At 44.0% G+C, this 16,576-nt stretch overlaps 1 protein-coding gene across 1 annotated transcript in view; it reads left to right on the plus strand.

The window, feature by feature from the left end:
• The first annotated feature begins 1 nt into the window (after window position 1).
• The window catches only part of Smc1a (structural maintenance of chromosomes 1A), a 60,592-nt gene continuing 44,017 nt past the window's right edge, over window positions 2-16,576 (plus strand). Inside the window, exons 1-9 of the mRNA XM_070040434.1 lie at window positions 2-165; window positions 5,632-5,820; window positions 5,917-6,029; window positions 8,897-9,100; window positions 9,184-9,422; window positions 11,497-11,755; window positions 11,841-11,981; window positions 13,024-13,106; window positions 13,966-14,173. Coding sequence (XP_069896535.1) covers window positions 57-165; window positions 5,632-5,820; window positions 5,917-6,029; window positions 8,897-9,100; window positions 9,184-9,422; window positions 11,497-11,755; window positions 11,841-11,981; window positions 13,024-13,106; window positions 13,966-14,173 — 1,545 coding nt within the window. The 5' untranslated portion in view covers window positions 2-56. The remainder of the gene's footprint in view (window positions 166-5,631; window positions 5,821-5,916; window positions 6,030-8,896; window positions 9,101-9,183; window positions 9,423-11,496; window positions 11,756-11,840; window positions 11,982-13,023; window positions 13,107-13,965; window positions 14,174-16,576) is intronic.

Below are 16,576 nucleotides of genomic sequence, written 5' to 3' on the forward strand. Positions count from 1 at the left end.
TATTTCCCGCGCGGGGTACCTCGGTTCTCCTACGCCGCGCCGCCGCGGCCGCCGCCATGGGGTTCCTGAAACTGATTGAGATCGAGAACTTTAAGTCGTACAAGGGTCGACAGATTATCGGACCATTTCAGAGGTTCACCGCCATCATTGGACCCAATGGCTCTGGTGAGATTAACCCGGTGGCGGCCCTGCGCACGTCCTGGTCTGGAAACCCTTCCCTTCCCCTTGTACGGCCCCAAAGTAGTACAACCCATCCCCTGCCACCTGAAGCTACTTGAAAGCTAAAAAGGTTTCTTGCCCCTACTTAGAGAGTTGGCCCTCGTACTCACTGGCCTAAAACATGTTCCCTGGATTGCCCGTGTTTTGTGCGGCACCCTCTGTGGCGGGAGTGATGGGGCCAAACTGTAAAATTGCCTCGCCCACTGGCCCCTCCCGCCAAACGAGGCGCGTCTGGAGCCAACTGGTGACTGCTTTCAGGACGGCTCCCAGCCCGTCTGGCTAGTTTAGGTTTCCCAGGCTTAGTTGAAACCAACGGAAACTTTGGGACTGCGGATAATTTATCCGTGCCCTCTCGTCCCTAATGGCATATTTATTTCATCCCAGAGTCCCCTCCCACTAATTTTAGATTGGTATGTTCCAATGCCATGTAAAAGCTCCTTGGGTGGCGGCATTTTTGAATTTCGAACCTGGCGCTCCAGTCTTTAGAATGCAAAGGCTTCTGATCCTCTACTCAGACATTTTTGTTTGAACTTGCCCCTTTGCTACCGCCGAAATAGTCAGAAGTCTGAAAGTCTTTCGCTTACTGTCCGTTGATTGCTTTAATGTTTATTAAGAGTTGTTCATGTTGTGCAATTTGTGGAGCATAGAATACACCGAGCCCATGCACTTAGAAAACGTATATTGAGGAAAGTAGAAAATAAGTTAATTTTAGGCCATTATAAGTGCTGTGCAGGAAAAGGGTCAAATTGAAATTATAGAGTTACTTAAGTGGTGTCCTTTGGACGAGTGGTCCGTTAAGACCTCTATTTCCTGTCTTTTTTTCCTCTCTCTTTTCTCTCTCTCTCTCTTTTTTGTCGGTCGTAGGCTTGAATTCTGGGCCTGGGCACTGTCCCTCAGCTCTTCAGTCTCACGGACTTTCCTGCCCTGCTTGGCTTTGAACTGTGATCCTTATGTCTCAGCCTCCTGAGTAGCTAGGATTACAGGCATGAGCCACCGACACCGGGCTTCTATTTCCTATCTTAATTTCTCATCTCTAAATGGATTACTCTCACCTATCCCCAGAAGTGGTTTAATGGGAATCCTGCTCCGTTCTTTCACTCCAGAAATATTCTAGCTGAATCATTAGCCTGAGGGGCTGCCCTTGCTGTGAAGGTCCCCTGGGGTCTTCCAGTGTTTGGCTTTCTGCTTAGAGCAGGAATTCTCAACCTTGGCACTGCAGTCTCAGTTTGCTATGAGGTTTGTCTTGTGTATTGTAGTGTGCTTTGGCAGCATTCTTGGCTTCTACCCACTAGATGGCAATACCCTCACTCCTCAGGTATGACCATCAAAAATGTCTCCATACATTGTCATTTGTCTTGAGGGGAACATAATCACCCTCCCTTTCCACCTTTTAAGAATCACGGGCCTAGAGGGTTACTGTTTTTAGTTCTACCAATTTCTTACGCTTTTGGTGTTGTACCTGTAATAGAAAAAGGAAGGACGCACCTCTTGGCATTCAGAGTCCCCTCTGTATTGGTATATTTTTCTATCTAACTGTTGTAAAAAGCTCCTTGACACCCCCATCATTCCCTGTTCTTCAAGGCCACCTCTCTTGATTCTCCTCTAGGAATTATATTCATGGTGTATGTTTTTGTATCTTCATTACTGGTTTGTGTGGTCCTTAAAAAAGACATTCCTGAAAATGTTTTATCCATGTACAATTCAGACTATATATTACAAAAATGTTGACAGTATTGTATAATTGTGAGTAAAGAAGCTTTTGATTGTGAGATGTTCTTGTCATCCTTGAGTATCATGGGAGAGCACAAAGATTGGAAATTGGTACTTTAAAAGCGGACTCCGGTTTTGACTAGGGTTGTGTTCAGTGCCTGGGCACTGTCCCTGAGCTTATGTGCTCAAGGCTAGCACTCTACCACTTGAGGTGCCACTCCACTTCCACTTCTTGGTGATTAACTGGAGATCAGAGTCTCATGGATTTTCTTGCCCCACTGGCTTCAAACCAAAATCTTCAGATCTCAGCCTACTAAGTAGGTAGGATTATAAGAGTGAGCCCCCAGTGCCTAGCATAAATCAAATTTTAATGGTGGGACTGGGTACAGGTGGTTCACACCTCTAATCCTAGCTACTCAAGAGACTGAGATCTGAGGATCCTGGTTCAAAGCCAGCCTGGACAGGAAAGTCTGTGAAACTCTTATCTTCAATTAATTACCAGAAAACCAGAAGTACTGCTGTGTCTCAGAGTGGTAGAGTGCTAGCTTTGAGTGAAAAAGTGCAGGGACAGTGCGTGGGCCCTGAATTTAAGCCCCACAACCATCACCAAAAAAAAGAGGCTGACATGCACATGCAAGGACCTTGTTTTAAAGTCAGCCCAAGCAGGAAAGTTCATAAAACTCTTTATTTCCAAAATAACCCCCAAGAATGCACTACTACAAGTTTGGCTTAAGTGGTAGAGCACCAGAATGGAAGTGTGAGGCCCTTAGTTCAAGCTATGTTATTGGTACAAAAAATTAATGGTGGATATCCATATTTATTTATTTATTTATTTATTTATTTGGGTCCAGTCATGGGGCCTGAACTCTGGGCTTGGGCGCTGTCCCTCAGCTCTTCAGCTCAAGGCTAGCACTCTACCACTTGAGCCACAGTGCCACTTTCAGCTTTTTTCTTTTTGCTTATGTGGTGCTGAGGAATCGAACCCAGGGCCTTAGGCATGCAAGGCAAGCGCTCTACCACTGAGCCACCTTCCCAGCCCCTGGATATCCATATTTAATATGCATATTAACAGTTTTTTTTTTGTCAGTCGTGGGGCTTGAACTCTGGGCCTAGGCGCTGTCCCTCAGCTCTTCAGCTCAAGGCGAGCACTCTACCACTTGAGCTACAGTGCCACTTCCTGTTTTCTGGTGGTTTATTGGAGATAGGAGTCTCACGGTCTCTCCTGCCCGGGCTGGCTTTGAACCACGATCCTCAGATCTCAGCCTCCTGAGTAGCTAGGATTACAGGCGTGAGCCACCAGCACCCGGCCCATATTAACAGTTTTTAAGTTGCATGTTGACCCAATGTGAAGTATTGTCTATTTTATGCTTTGAGTAAAAAGAAGATTTGCAGGGTGCTGGTGGCTCAACACCTGTAATCCTAGTTACTCAGGAGGCTGAGATGTGAGGATCGCAGTTCAAATCCAGCCCAGGCAGGAAAAATTTTGAGACCCTTATCTCCAGTTTACCACCAGAAAGCCAGAAGTTGTGCTATGGCTCAAAGTGGTAGAGTGCTAGCCTTCAGTGAAAAAGCTTATGGACAATGCCCAGGATCTGAGTTCAAGTCCCACAACTGAAAAAAATAAATAAAAGCGGAAGATTTGCATTCTGTTGTTACTCTGTTATGTATTGTTACATGTACCTTTTCTTTTAGAAAGGATTAATTATAATTATTCACACCAGAAAAGAATCTGTAGACTTAATGACATTTCACTCGTAAGTACTTTAGTATTCATTTCCTATAATCATCTTTCTCCTGTATTACTATTGTTATCACTAAGAAAATTAATTTCTTGATGTCATTAATTATCCAGTTTTTATTTAAGCTTCCTTGATTGCTTCTCAGAAAGCTTTTTGATATTTTGTGGAGCTTGAGTCCAATCAGAATTCAAGCTCTGAAATTGGGGGTGGTATTGCACACCTGTAATATAATCCCAGTACTTGGAAAGCAAGGCAGGAGGATTGTGAGTTCTAGACTAGCCTGGGCTAAATAATGAGATCCTATCTCACAAAGAAGAAAAAATAAAGGAAGGAAAAAAGTATTCACCTTAAAAAAGTGATCTAGAATGGCTTTTTTAAAATCCTTTTAGACTTTGCTATTTTTATTTTTTTGCAGTGTTGGGGACAAACCTGGGGCCTTTTGTCTGCTAGACAAGTTTTCTCTTAGCCAAGTCCATACATTGAGGTTTTTGTGCTGGTATGGGATTTGAACTCAAGACCAATTACTGGGCTTTTTTGCTTACGGCTGGCACTCTACCACTGGAATCCATACTTTCAGTTCCTGCTTTTTGCTGCCTAATTGAAGATAAAAGTCTTAGATTTAGCCGGGCACCCGTGGCTCATACCTGTAATCCTAGCTACTCAGGAGGCTGAGATCTGAGGAGCACGGTTCAAAGCCAGCCCGGACAGGAAAAGTCTGTGAGACTCTTATCTCCAATAAACCACTAGAAAACTGGAAGTGGCGCTGTGGCTCAGGTGGTAGTAGAGTGCTCACCTTGAGCTGAAGAGCACAAGGATAGCGCCCAAGCCCAGAGTTCAAGCCCCACAACTGACAAAAAAAAAAAAAAAGTCTTAAGATTTGTCTACTCAGAATGCCTTTGAACTAAGTTTTTCAGATCTCAGCCTCCTGAGTGGATTATATGCATTAGCCACTGATGCTACATTGAATTTTGGAAAAAGGACCAGGCCATTTGTCTTGTAAACACTACCTCCTCATCCTGAGGTTTTATCATAGTATAGTTTACCTGTTTCTTTATCTGCATTTGTCCATGCTATTAAAGGTTGCAGAACAGCCTATTTTATGAATTTACTGTTTCCGTAGATGTTCTAGTTTCTGGCTACTATAGATAGTAAATTCAAGGAGACTGTTTTTTTTTTTGGATCTGGTCGTGGCCTGAACTCTGGGCCTGGGTGCTGTTCCTTAGCTCTTCAGCTCAAGGCTAGTGCTCTACCACTTGAGCCACAGCGCCACTTCCGGCTTTTTTTCTGCTTATGTGGTGCTGAGGAATCGAACCCAGGGCCTCATGTATGCAAGGCAAGTGCTCTACCACTGAGCCACCTTCCTAGCCCCATGGAGACTGTTTTTCTTGAGTTTTTGACCCAGAGCTTGGTTGGACCCAGTATCCAGGTTTCTTCCCTCCCCTCTTTTTTTTTTGTTTTTTGTTTTTTTTTGTTTTTTTGGGGGGGGGGTCCGGTCGTGGGTCCTGAACTCTGGGCCTGGGCGCTGTCCCTCAGCTCTTCAGCTCAAGGCTAGCGCTCTACCACTTGAGCCACAGTGCCACTTTCAGCTTTTTTCTTTTTGCTTATGTGGTGCTGAGGAATTGAACCCAGGGCCTCAGGCATGCAAGGCAAGCGGTCTACCACTGAACCACCTTCCCAGCCCCTCCCCTCCTTTTTTTTGTCCCTCCCTCCTGTCTCCCTCTCCCTTCCTTCTGGAGACAGTTTCAGGAGGGTCTTAAACTTCATTCTGTCTTAACCTCCTAAGTGCTGGGATTACAAGTGTATACCACTATAAGACTCAGATTTTCAGAGCGTAGAGAAATATTCTCTCTTTCCAATAATCTGAGCACTAAATGATTAGAAGACATAACTGTTCTCAGTATCTCCTTTATTGCATTTCTTCTTCCTGACTTGCCTTCCTCTGTTTTGGTCCCTCCTCTCTTAGGTAAGTCAAATCTCATGGATGCCATCAGCTTTGTACTAGGAGAAAAAACCAGCAACCTTCGAGTAAAGACCCTACGGGATCTGATTCATGGTGCTCCTGTGGGCAAGCCAGCTGCCAATCGGGCCTTTGTCAGCATGGTCTATTCTGAGGAAGGTGCTGAAGATCGCACCTTTGCCCGTGTCATTGTAGGTGAGTAAGGCTGGTCAGAAGGCTTTCCTTGAGTCCTAGGAGGTGGTTAAACTACTTGATGGAATAGGAGGGAAAAAACGGATCCCTGTCTTATAGGAGGTTCTTCTGAATACAAGATCAACAACAAAGTGGTCCAACTACATGAATACAGTGAAGAGTTAGAGAAGTTGGGCATTCTCATCAAAGCTCGTAACTTCCTCGTCTTCCAGGTGGGCATTTTAAACTGTTATTGGGTGTCTGCTTTTTTTTTTTAAGCCCTTGTACCATCACCTCTAGGTTCTCTTATTCTGGACTAATGTCTCACCTTTTTTTTTTTTTTTTTTTTTTTGGGCAGTTGTGGGGCTTGAACTAAGGGCCTGGGCATTGTCCCTGAGCTCTTATGCTCAAGGCTAGCATTCTGCCACTTTGAGCCACATCACTACTTCTGGTTTTTGAGTAGTTAATTGGAGATAAGACTCTCAGCTGAGTAGCTAGGACTTTTTTTTGGTCAGCCCTGGGGCTTGAACTCTGGGCCTGCGTGCTGTCCCTCAGCTCTTCAGCTCAAGGTTAGCGCTTTACCACTTGAGCCACGGCACCACTTCGGGCTTTTTCTGTTTATGTGGTGCTGAGGATTAGACCTAGGGCCTCATGCATGCCAGGCAAGCACTCTACTACTGTGTCACCTTCCCAGCCTTGAGAAGCTAGGATTATAGGCGTGAGCCACAGGTGTCTGACTCACCTTTTTTGATGGAATGCCTAATTCTAATCTGACCCCTTCTAATTTAATCCGTGGGCTAAGGCTAGTTTTACAAGAACAGTTTCTCTCCTTCCTTCTTTTCTTCCTTCCTTTCTTTCTTCTTCTTCTTCTTCTTCTTCTTCTTCTTCTTCTTCTTCTTCTTCTTCTTCTTCTTCTTCTTCTTCTTCCTCTTCCTTTTCCTCTTCTTCCTCTTCCTCTTCCTCTTCTTCTTCTTCTTCCTCCTCTTTTTCTTCTCCTTCTTCTTCCTCTTCTTCTTCTTCTTCTTCTTCTTCTTCTTCTTCTTCTTCTTCTTCTTCTTCTTCTTCTTCTTCTTCTTCCTCTTCCTCTTCCTCTTCCTCTTCTTCCTCCCCCTCCTCCTCCTCCTCCTCCTCCTCCTCCTTCTTCTTTCTTCTTCTTTTGTGTGTGTATGCTGGTATGCTGGGCCTTGAAATCAGAGCTTGGGTTCTGTCCCTTATCTTTTTTTACTCACTCCTTGAGCCACAGTTTCACTTCTGGCTTTTTGATGGTTAATTGGATATAAGAGTTTCACAGACTTTCTCCTGTCCAGGCTGGCTTTGAACCAAGATCCTCAGATCTCAGCCTCCTGAGTAAGTAGGATTACAGACATGAGCCACTGGTACCTGGCCTTTCCCTACCTGGTTCTGGGGTTTGAAATTGGGGCCTCATGCTTCCTTGGCTTTCTTGCTCACATTTGTTCCTTTATCATTTCACCTATACCTCTAGCCCAGTATTTTGCTGGTTAATTGGCAGTGGAATCTTGTGGACTTTTTTGCTTGGGCTTGCTTCAAACCTCTATCCTCTGGATCTCAGCCTTCTGAATAGCTAGAATTACACGCATGAGCCACTGGCACACCTGGCTACCTTTCTTTCTTTAGAGAATTTCATTCATTCATTCATACCTTAGATGGTTATTTTCAAATTGCAGTTTCCAGACCAGCATTTCATCATCAAGCCCCATTCTAGTCCCATAGGCTGAAAGAAAGAGACTTGGGTGAAGCACTGCAGTTTATAATGATGTCTGCTGAAGTGTGAGAATGATTGCCTTAGGATGAAAAACTCCTAAGACTGTCATTCAGAAAACACCATCATTTGGTTCTTGCCTACCATTTTTTGCCAGTCCTGGGGCTTGAACTCAGGGCCTGGGCACTGTCCTTGAGCTTTTTTTGCTCAAGGCTAGCCCTCTACCACTTGAGCCACAGCACCACTTCTGGCTTTTTCTGTGTACCTGGTACTGAGGAATCAAACCCAGGGCTTCATGCATGCTAAGCAAGTACTCTACCACAAGCCACAGTCCCAGCCCTCTTGCCTACATTACTAGCCTCATTTGTTCTCCAACCTTAAACTGAAGGCTTATTAAACCATTTGCATTTCCCAAATTCATTGCTATCTTTGGCATGTAGCCTTTGTGTGTTAATTTTTCTCTACTTAAAAATCATGGAATAAGCCAGGCGCCGGTGGCTCATGCCTGTAAGCCTAGCTACTGAGGAGGATGAGATCTGAGGATTGAGGCTTAAAGCCAGCCCCGGCAGGAAATTCCAGTTAACCATCAGAAAACCACAAGTGGTGCTGTGGCTCAAGTGGTAGAGGACTCTACTTGAACTGAAGAGCTCAGAGATAGTGCCTAGGTCCAGAATTCAAGCCCTACAACCAACCAAAAAAAAAATCATTGAACAAGCTCTCTTTTTTTTGTCACTCATGGGGCTTGAACTCTAGGCCTGTCCCTTGGCTCTTCAGCTCAAGGCTAGCACTCTACCACTTGAGCAACAGTGACACTTCCAGCATTTTCTGTTTATGTGGTGCTGAGGAATCAAACCCAGGGCCTCATGCATGTGAGGCAAGCACTGTACCACTGAGTGACCTTCCCACCCCCAACCTTTCTGATTTTTAGTTACTTTCTTTTTTTCTTTAGATGTGCTGATGATCAAACCCAGGGCCTCTTGCATGATACTAAGCAAGTGTTTTACCACTGAACTATATCCCCAGCCCCCTCTCATATTTTCCTGTTTAATTTTTCCCCCATCTTCCAAAGTCAAGTTAGAAGTCACTTGTAGGAATCCTTCCCAGATAAGCATCCCTACCAGTATATTACCTGCCAAATTTCATTTAGTCTTTCTTTGGGTGTTGGCTTTTGTCACTGCATATAACATACTATATTACTTGTGTGTTTGTCTCTTCTGCTCCCTGTGCTACTCAAAAGCAGACTATGCCCTTAAAGTCCAGGGTGACAGATGGCATTGGTTATAGGGAGGGGAATCAGTGAACTTACCCTGAATAAGTGAGTAAACAAGGGGAACTGAGCCAGTTAAACTCTAAATGGAAGAGTTGTTTGACCTTTATTAGGGTGCTGTGGAGTCTATTGCCATGAAGAACCCCAAGGAGAGGACAGCTCTATTTGAAGAGATTAGTCGCTCTGGGGAGCTGGCACAGGAGTATGATAAGCGAAAGAAGGAAATGGTAAAGGCTGAAGAAGATACACAATTTAATTATCATCGTAAGAAAAATATTGCAGCTGAACGTAAGGAGGCCAAACAGGAGAAAGAAGAGGTATGTGCTATGTGCTACCTCTTCGGGGCCAGGATGGGGCCAGTGCCTTACTGATGTATTCATCTTCATTCCCATTTGCACAGGCAGATCGTTACCAGCGTCTGAAGGACGAGGTGGTACGTGCTCAAGTACAGTTGCAGCTCTTCAAGCTTTACCATAATGAAGTAGAAATTGAAAAACTCAATAAGGAACTGGCTTCTAAGAACAAAGAGATTGAGAAGGACAAGAAACGGATGGACAAAGTAGAGGATGAGCTGAAGGAGAAGAAGAAAGAGCTGGGCAAAATGATGCGGGAGCAGCAGCAGATTGAGAAGGAGATCAAGTAAGAAGCAGATGTGGGCCTGTAACTTGTGGGCAACCAAGAGGCTATGTTGTTCCTTTGGGCTCCTGAGCCTAGACTCCAGTAGTGATAACAATTTCCCTATCTTCTCTTTGGCTTGCTTTGACCAGAATTCTTGTCTTGTACTTTAATACAAGAAGAAAGTACTCAAGCTCAGGGTAGACAAGTAGTCAGAGGAGGAAGAATTTGGAAGGGGTCGTGGCCTTGCCAAGTGAGAGGAAACAATGAGAAGTATGCCACTAGAGTGACTAAGAAAGCTATCCTGAATACCGGGTGCCAGTGGCTCATGCCTGTAATCCTAGCTACTCAGGCTGAGATCTGAGGATTGCTGTTCAAAGCCAGTCCAGGCAGGAAAGTCCGTGAGACTCTCATCTCCAATAAACCACTAGAAAACCGGATGTGGCGCTGTGGCTCAAGCGGTAGAGCGCTCGCTTTGAGCTGAAGAACTGAGGGACAGAGCCCAGGCCCAGAGTTCAAGCCCCATGACCAACAAAAAGAAAGAAAGAAAGAAAGAAAGCTATCCTAGAAAATGAATGTTAAGTCTAGAAGGTAAAGGACAGGGATTTGAAATGGTTAGATCAGGTGAAGGACATATGTGAGGCCTGGCCTAGCAGGGATGGTAGATTTGCCTTAGGTGTGGCTGGAATGCCACACTGAAACTGTATTAAAGACTGACCCCCCCCTTTTTTTTTTGCAAATTTTTTAGTGTGATTAAGTGATTATATAATTTCACAAATTTCACAGTATTGTGGGATGTTGATGCTTAGTTAAAGTCACAAAGACATTCTAACCTTCATGGGGCAAATTGTCTATGGTGGTCTATAAAGTTTATGAGTTCTGTGGGCTTTGACTATACAGTTATTTCTTCCACATTGGGTAATAGGTACATTCCTTTCCTTTTGCATAGTGTCAGCCGTTTCCTCTTTCCCACTCATTCCTTCACTCCCATCACTGCCATTGAGTTGCATGGTTTGTTTTGATCAATGTCCAGTGCAGCTGATGTTGACTCCCTTTTTTGAGGATCTATGTGTATCAAGACCCCTCCCCCCATTTTTTTTTTTACCTGTATCATAGCTTCAACTCAGGGTTTCAGTCCTCTCTTGCACATGGCTGGTGTTTTTTTTGCTAACTAGTTGGAGATAAGACTTACAGACTTTTCTTTTTTAAAAAAAAATTTATTCTTTTTTTTTTTTTATTCTTTCTTTCTTTTTTTTTGGTCGGTCATGGGCTTGAACTCTGGGCTTGGGTGCTATCCCTCAGCTCTTCAGTTCAAGGCGAGTGCTCTACCGCTGAGCCACAGCACCACTTCTGGTTTTCTAATGGTTTATTGGAGATAAGAGTCTCATGGCGTTTCCTGCTCGGGCTGGCTTTGAACCTTGATCCTCAGATCTCAGCCTCCTGAGTAGCTAAAGTTATAGGTATGAGTCACTGATGTTAGACTTAGGCCCTTATTCTTTTTTTTTATTTTTATGACCATCCTGGGGCTTGAATTCATGGCCTGGGAACTGTCCCTGAGGTAATTTTGCTCAAGGTTAGTGCTCTACCACTTGAGCCACGGCTCCACTTCAGCTTTTTGATGGTTCATTGGAGATAAGAATCTCATGGAAGCCGGGTGCTGGTGGCTTATGCCTGTAATCCTAGCTACTCAGGAGGCTGAGATCTGAGGATCGCGGTTCAAAGCCAGCTCGGGCAGGAAACTCCGTGAGACAATTATCTCCAATAAACCACTAGAAAACCGGAAGTGGCACAGTGGCTCAAGCGGTAGAGCGCTCACCTTGAGCTGAAGAGCTGAGAGATAGCGTCCAAGCCCAGAGTTCAAGCCCCAAGACCAACCAAAATAAAAGAGTCTCATGGACTTTCTTGCCTAGGTCGGCTTTGAACTGAGATCCTCAGATCTCAATCTCCCTAGTAGCTAGGAGTGTAGAAGTGAGCCACCAGAAGCTGGCAGGCCATTGTTTTTTTAAAAGCAATTCTGTAAAGTTGGCTCTGTAAAAAGCCTAGGGGAACCACCCCCCATCTCAGTGCCTACTGGTTGTCTCCTTTTCTGCGGCAACAGGGAGAAGGATTCAGAGCTGAATCAGAAGCGACCTCAGTACATCAAAGCTAAGGAGAATACCTCCCACAAGATTAAAAAGCTGGAAGCAGCGAAAAAATCTCTTCAGAATGCTCAGAAACACTATAAGAAGCGTAAAGGTGATATGGATGAGCTGGAGAAGGAGATGTTATCTGTGGAGAAGGCCCGACAGGAGTTTGAAGAACGGATGGAAGAGGAGAGTCAGAGTCAGGGCAGAGACTTGACCCTGGAAGAGAACCAGGCAAGCCTGAAAAGAGTTAGTGAAGAAATGACTGGGTTGACATGGGCTAACTTATTCATCCCTGTCCTTTCTGTCCCTAACACAGGTGAAGAAATACCATCGGTTGAAAGAAGAAGCCAGCAAGAGAGCAGCTACTTTGGCCCAAGAGCTGGAGAAGTTCAATAGAGACCAGAAAGCTGATCAGGACCGTCTGGATCTAGAAGAGCGGAAGAAAGTAGAAACAGAGGTAGGCAAGAGTTACAAGATTAGGATTTCAAATATACCTCAGTGGCTGAGTAAATTGCTTAGCATAAATATGTGAGGCCCCAGCACCACAACCAACCAGCCAACTATCAAAAGGAATGATAGTCCTTAGAAAAGGAAATAATAACAAGAATGATAGTACTTTACATGTACTTATTCTAGACACTGTTCTTTGCATATATTTACACATTTAAAGCTTTGAGATGCCTACAATTGTACTCTCTTTCAAATGTGGAAACTATATCATAGAGATGTGGTACTTTTTCTAAGCAGAGCCAGGATATTAACTTGAACCATCTAGCTCTAAAGCACATGTATTTACCACGTGTACTTCACGTACTTCATCTCTAATGTCAATAATAATGATGATTAAAAAGTTGTTCTTGCCAGACGCTGGCGGCTCATGCCTGTAATCCTAGCTACTCAGGAGGCTGAGATCTGAGGATTGCAGTTCAAAGCCAGCTCAGGCAAGAAAGTCTGTGAGGCTCTTACCTCCAATTATCCACTACAAAAAAGTAAGTGTTGCCCTGAGTTCAAACCCCATGACTGGCCAAAGAAAAAAAAAGTTCTCTTATGCTAAAAGCCTACAGCATTCCAGGCAGTCTGCTAAGAATGTCTTTGAAATATTTAAAAGAATGTGATGGCCATAAATATTAACTATCCTGTAGTTAGTACTTTAATGTGTATTCTATGAAATGGAAATTACCCACATTTTACAGATGAACTAACAGGTTCAGAAAAAGCTTTACTTGACCTTGCTTGGTTTGAATCTCTGTTTGGTTTGAAAACTTAGGCTGGCTGTAATACTGATGAGAAGTTCTGGAGTCCTAGGAGTTAACCATTCATTAGCAGGCCAAATAGAACACTGTATATCTGCATTTTTAATAGGCTTCCTGCATTGTTGACAAATTGTCTTGGATTATTGGGCCCTTGGGTGATTAGGCACATTGGGAATATAAGCTAGGGCACCATGGTCTTAGAGCTTACTAGATCAGCCCTTGATGATGAATACTTTTATTGCTCAGGCCAAGATCAAGCAAAAGCTTCGAGAGATTGAAGAGAATCAGAAACGGATTGAGAAGCTGGAAGAATACATTACGACCAGCAAGTATGTGGTTTTATAACCTTTCCTTTGTTTTCTATTCTTCCCCCTTTTTGTGCCTTGAAACTCAGGCTTTGGGGCTTTCAATTCTCAAGTCTTTGCATTCTTGCTTACCTTTTTGCTTAAGGCTGGCTCTTTGTCACCTGAGGCACACCTCTACTTACAGCTTTTTGCTGGTTAATTGGAGTTAAGAGTCTCTCAGATTTATCTGCCTGGGTTGACTTTGAACCATGATTTTTAGATCTCAGCCTCTTATGTAGCTAGGATTACTGGTGTGAGCTACTGGCACCTGTCTGTTCTCTTTTTCCTTCCTTCCTTCCTTCCTTCCCTGAACTCTGGGCCTGGGCGCTGTCCCTCAGCTCAAGGCTAGCGCTCTACCACTTGAACCACAGCACCACTTCTGGCTTTTTTCTTTTTGCTTATGTGGTGCTGAGGAATCGAACCCAGGGCCTCAGGCATGCAAGGCAAGCGCTCTACCACTGAGCCACCTTCCCAGCCCCAACCTGTCTGCTTTTCTTCCAGGCCTCTCTTTCAGGAAGACTACCAGAGTTCTTCAACTTAGGAATATATATATTTTATTTTATTTTATTTTATTTATTTATTTATTTTTTGGGTCCAGTCGTGGGGCCTGAACTCTGGGCCTGGGCGCTGTCCCTGAGCTCTTCAGCTCAAGGCTAGCACTCTACCACTTGAGCCACAACGCCACTTCTGGCTTTTTTTTTCTGCTTATGTGGTGCTGAGGAATCGACTCCAGGGCCTCAAGCATGCAAGGGAAGCACTCTTCCACTGAGCCACCTTCCCGGCCCTCAACTTAGGAATATTATCACTAGTCAGTGTACAACTCCTGTGTTCTCTCACTTTATAGGCAATCCCTAGAGGAGCAGAAGAAGTTAGAGGGAGAACTGACAGAGGAAGTAGAGATGGCCAAACGACGTATTGATGAAATCAATAAGGAACTAAATCAGGTGATGGAGCAGTTGGGAGATGCCCGTATTGACCGCCAGGAGAGCAGTCGCCAGCAGCGAAAGGCAGAAATAATGGAAAGCATCAAGCGCCTTTACCCTGGCTCTGTGGTAAGACTGGAGAAGAAATCTGTTTCCCAAGTGCTTATTCAGACTCACTATCAAGCTTTTCCCAGCAGACCTGTGAGGACAAGGGGGTTAATCCTATTTGTGTAGCTAGAGAAACTGAAACTTGCAGAGATTAAATGGCTTGCCCAAAGAAGCACAGTTTATAAGTGGGAGAACTAAAATTTAGCCCCCGGTTGTCCTGACTCTTAAGCTTATGCTGTTTTCACTGCACCAATCACATGTTATTAAAATGGTTTTTGTTTTTGTTTTTGTCTGCACTGGGGCTTGAACTTTGGGCCTGAGCACTGTCCCTCAGCTCTTCAGCTCAAGGCTAGCACTCTACCACTTGAGCCACAGCACCACTTCGGTTTTCTGGTGGTTTATTGGAGATAAGAGTTTCACAGCTTTTCCTGCCCAGGCTGACTTTGAACAGTGATCCTCAGATTTCAGCCTCCTGAGTAGCTAGGATTACAGGTGTGAGCCACCTGCGCCTGTCTTGAAGGGTTTTTCTGGCTGTGTGTCTACTCCTTTAGTGGAGTGAGGAGGCCAAGGAAGCCAATGGAATGTGCAGAGATGATGGGTCTGCTTTGCTCTTCAAGGAAGTAGCTATGTGCAGACTTAAGCTCCCTTGTCACAAACTAGCCAACCCATTAGCTTTCAGGGACAAATAGGACATTGTCATATCTCTTTTTGGTGCCAGTCCTGGGCTTGAACTCAGGGCCTGGGCACTGTTCTTGAGCTTTTTTGCTTAAGGCTAGCACTCTGCCACTCCACTCAAGCCCATAGCTCCAGTTCCTAGTTTTTGGTAGTTAATTGGAGATAAGAATCTCACAGACTTTCTTTCCTGGCCTGACTTTGAACAACTATTCTTAATCTCAGCCTCCTGAGTATCTAGGATTACAAGCATGAGCCACTGGCATCCTGCTCACTTTGGAAATTTTATTGTGAATATACAAAATAAATTTTTTAATTGGCTTCACATCTCATACCTTAGGCCTCTTTGACCAAATTCTGAGTTCCCAGGTTCCCTGAATATTATCCATTTATGTTATACTATCCCTAGGTTCAACTTAATTTGGCTCCATAAATATTTCTTGAGCACTCTTAGGTACTGGGTACTGCTGTGAAAATAGTTGTGAATTAGAATCAATCCTGCCCTTGAAGAACTTACCTATTATAACCTGGTACTTCTCAGGGAATCATACTTGGGTAGGAGGGAAGAGAATTGGCAAAGATTTATTTTGTTAGGTACTGGTGAGAATTTGAGATAATATCTATAAGGGATTTTATATAGTATCTTGGTGTCATTCTTTTGTGAAATAGGTGATTGGGGTTTCAAACATGACCTGAAATTGTTGCTTGAGAAGAATTTTTTTGTCTTCTGCATAGCATGTAAGGAAAGAAACAAAATGCTTTTCCTTTTTCTTTTTTTTTTTTGCAGTAATGGGATTTGAAATCAGGGCCTTGCTCAAAATGCTTTTCCTATTCTCACACAGCCAGTATAGCACTTCACTTCTGATACCAGATGTGTTTATATAGGAGAGGTGGAATGGAGTCTTCCATATACACCAAGGAATTCTTCATCAGATGTCGTATAGTATAGTTCAATTCAATTCTGCTGTCTGCCTAGAGGTATCATCAGATTTCCACAGTTTAAGTACTCAGTCCCATCATATTTTTCATATGCCAGTTAATAAGCCCCAGATTTGTGACTGACATTGGGTTCCTTTGACCCTTCACTGAGTTTGACTGATTTGCTAGAATGGCTTACAGAACATGGAGAAACACATTTACCAATTTTTTAATAAAGGATACTGAGGAATAGCCAAATGCAAGAAGGAGGTGTGCAATTTTTATGATGTGTCCAAGTGCACCACCCTTTAGGCACCTCCTCTTGTTCAGCCATCCAGAAGCACCTTGAACAACAGTACAGCTTTTAGTGTTCTGTTTTATTCTTGCTGTTCTGCAGTCCTGCACTAGCTGAGCAAGAACTTAAGTGCTAGGCTAAGCACTTGAGCCATGCTACCAGCTCTTGTAGCTTTTAGGTTTTTATGGAGACTTCAGTATATAGGCATGATATAATTGATTAAATTATTGGCCATTCTTGCTCAACTCAACCTTCAGCCCTCTTTCCCCAGAAGTTGAGGGATGGTGCTGAAAGTCCCATCCTCAGTCTTGCCCTGAGTCTTTCTAGTAACTAGTTGCCATCGTAAAACTACTTAAGAATGAATGGCCAGTGATTAGTGAGCTCATCGTTATCACTCCAGTGTTTGGAACTGAGTATCACTAACTGGAGATGAGGGGCTGGGAAGATGGCTCAGTGGTAGAGTGCTTGCCTTGCATGCCTGAGGCCCTGGGTTCGATTCCTCAGCACCACATAAGCAAAAAGAAAAAAGCCGGAGGTGG

This window comes from Dipodomys merriami, unplaced genomic scaffold, assembly GCF_024711535.1.
Source record: "Dipodomys merriami isolate MVZ:Mamm:240054 unplaced genomic scaffold, mDipMer1.0.p SCAF_3, whole genome shotgun sequence".
NCBI lineage: Eukaryota > Metazoa > Chordata > Mammalia > Rodentia > Heteromyidae > Dipodomys > Dipodomys merriami.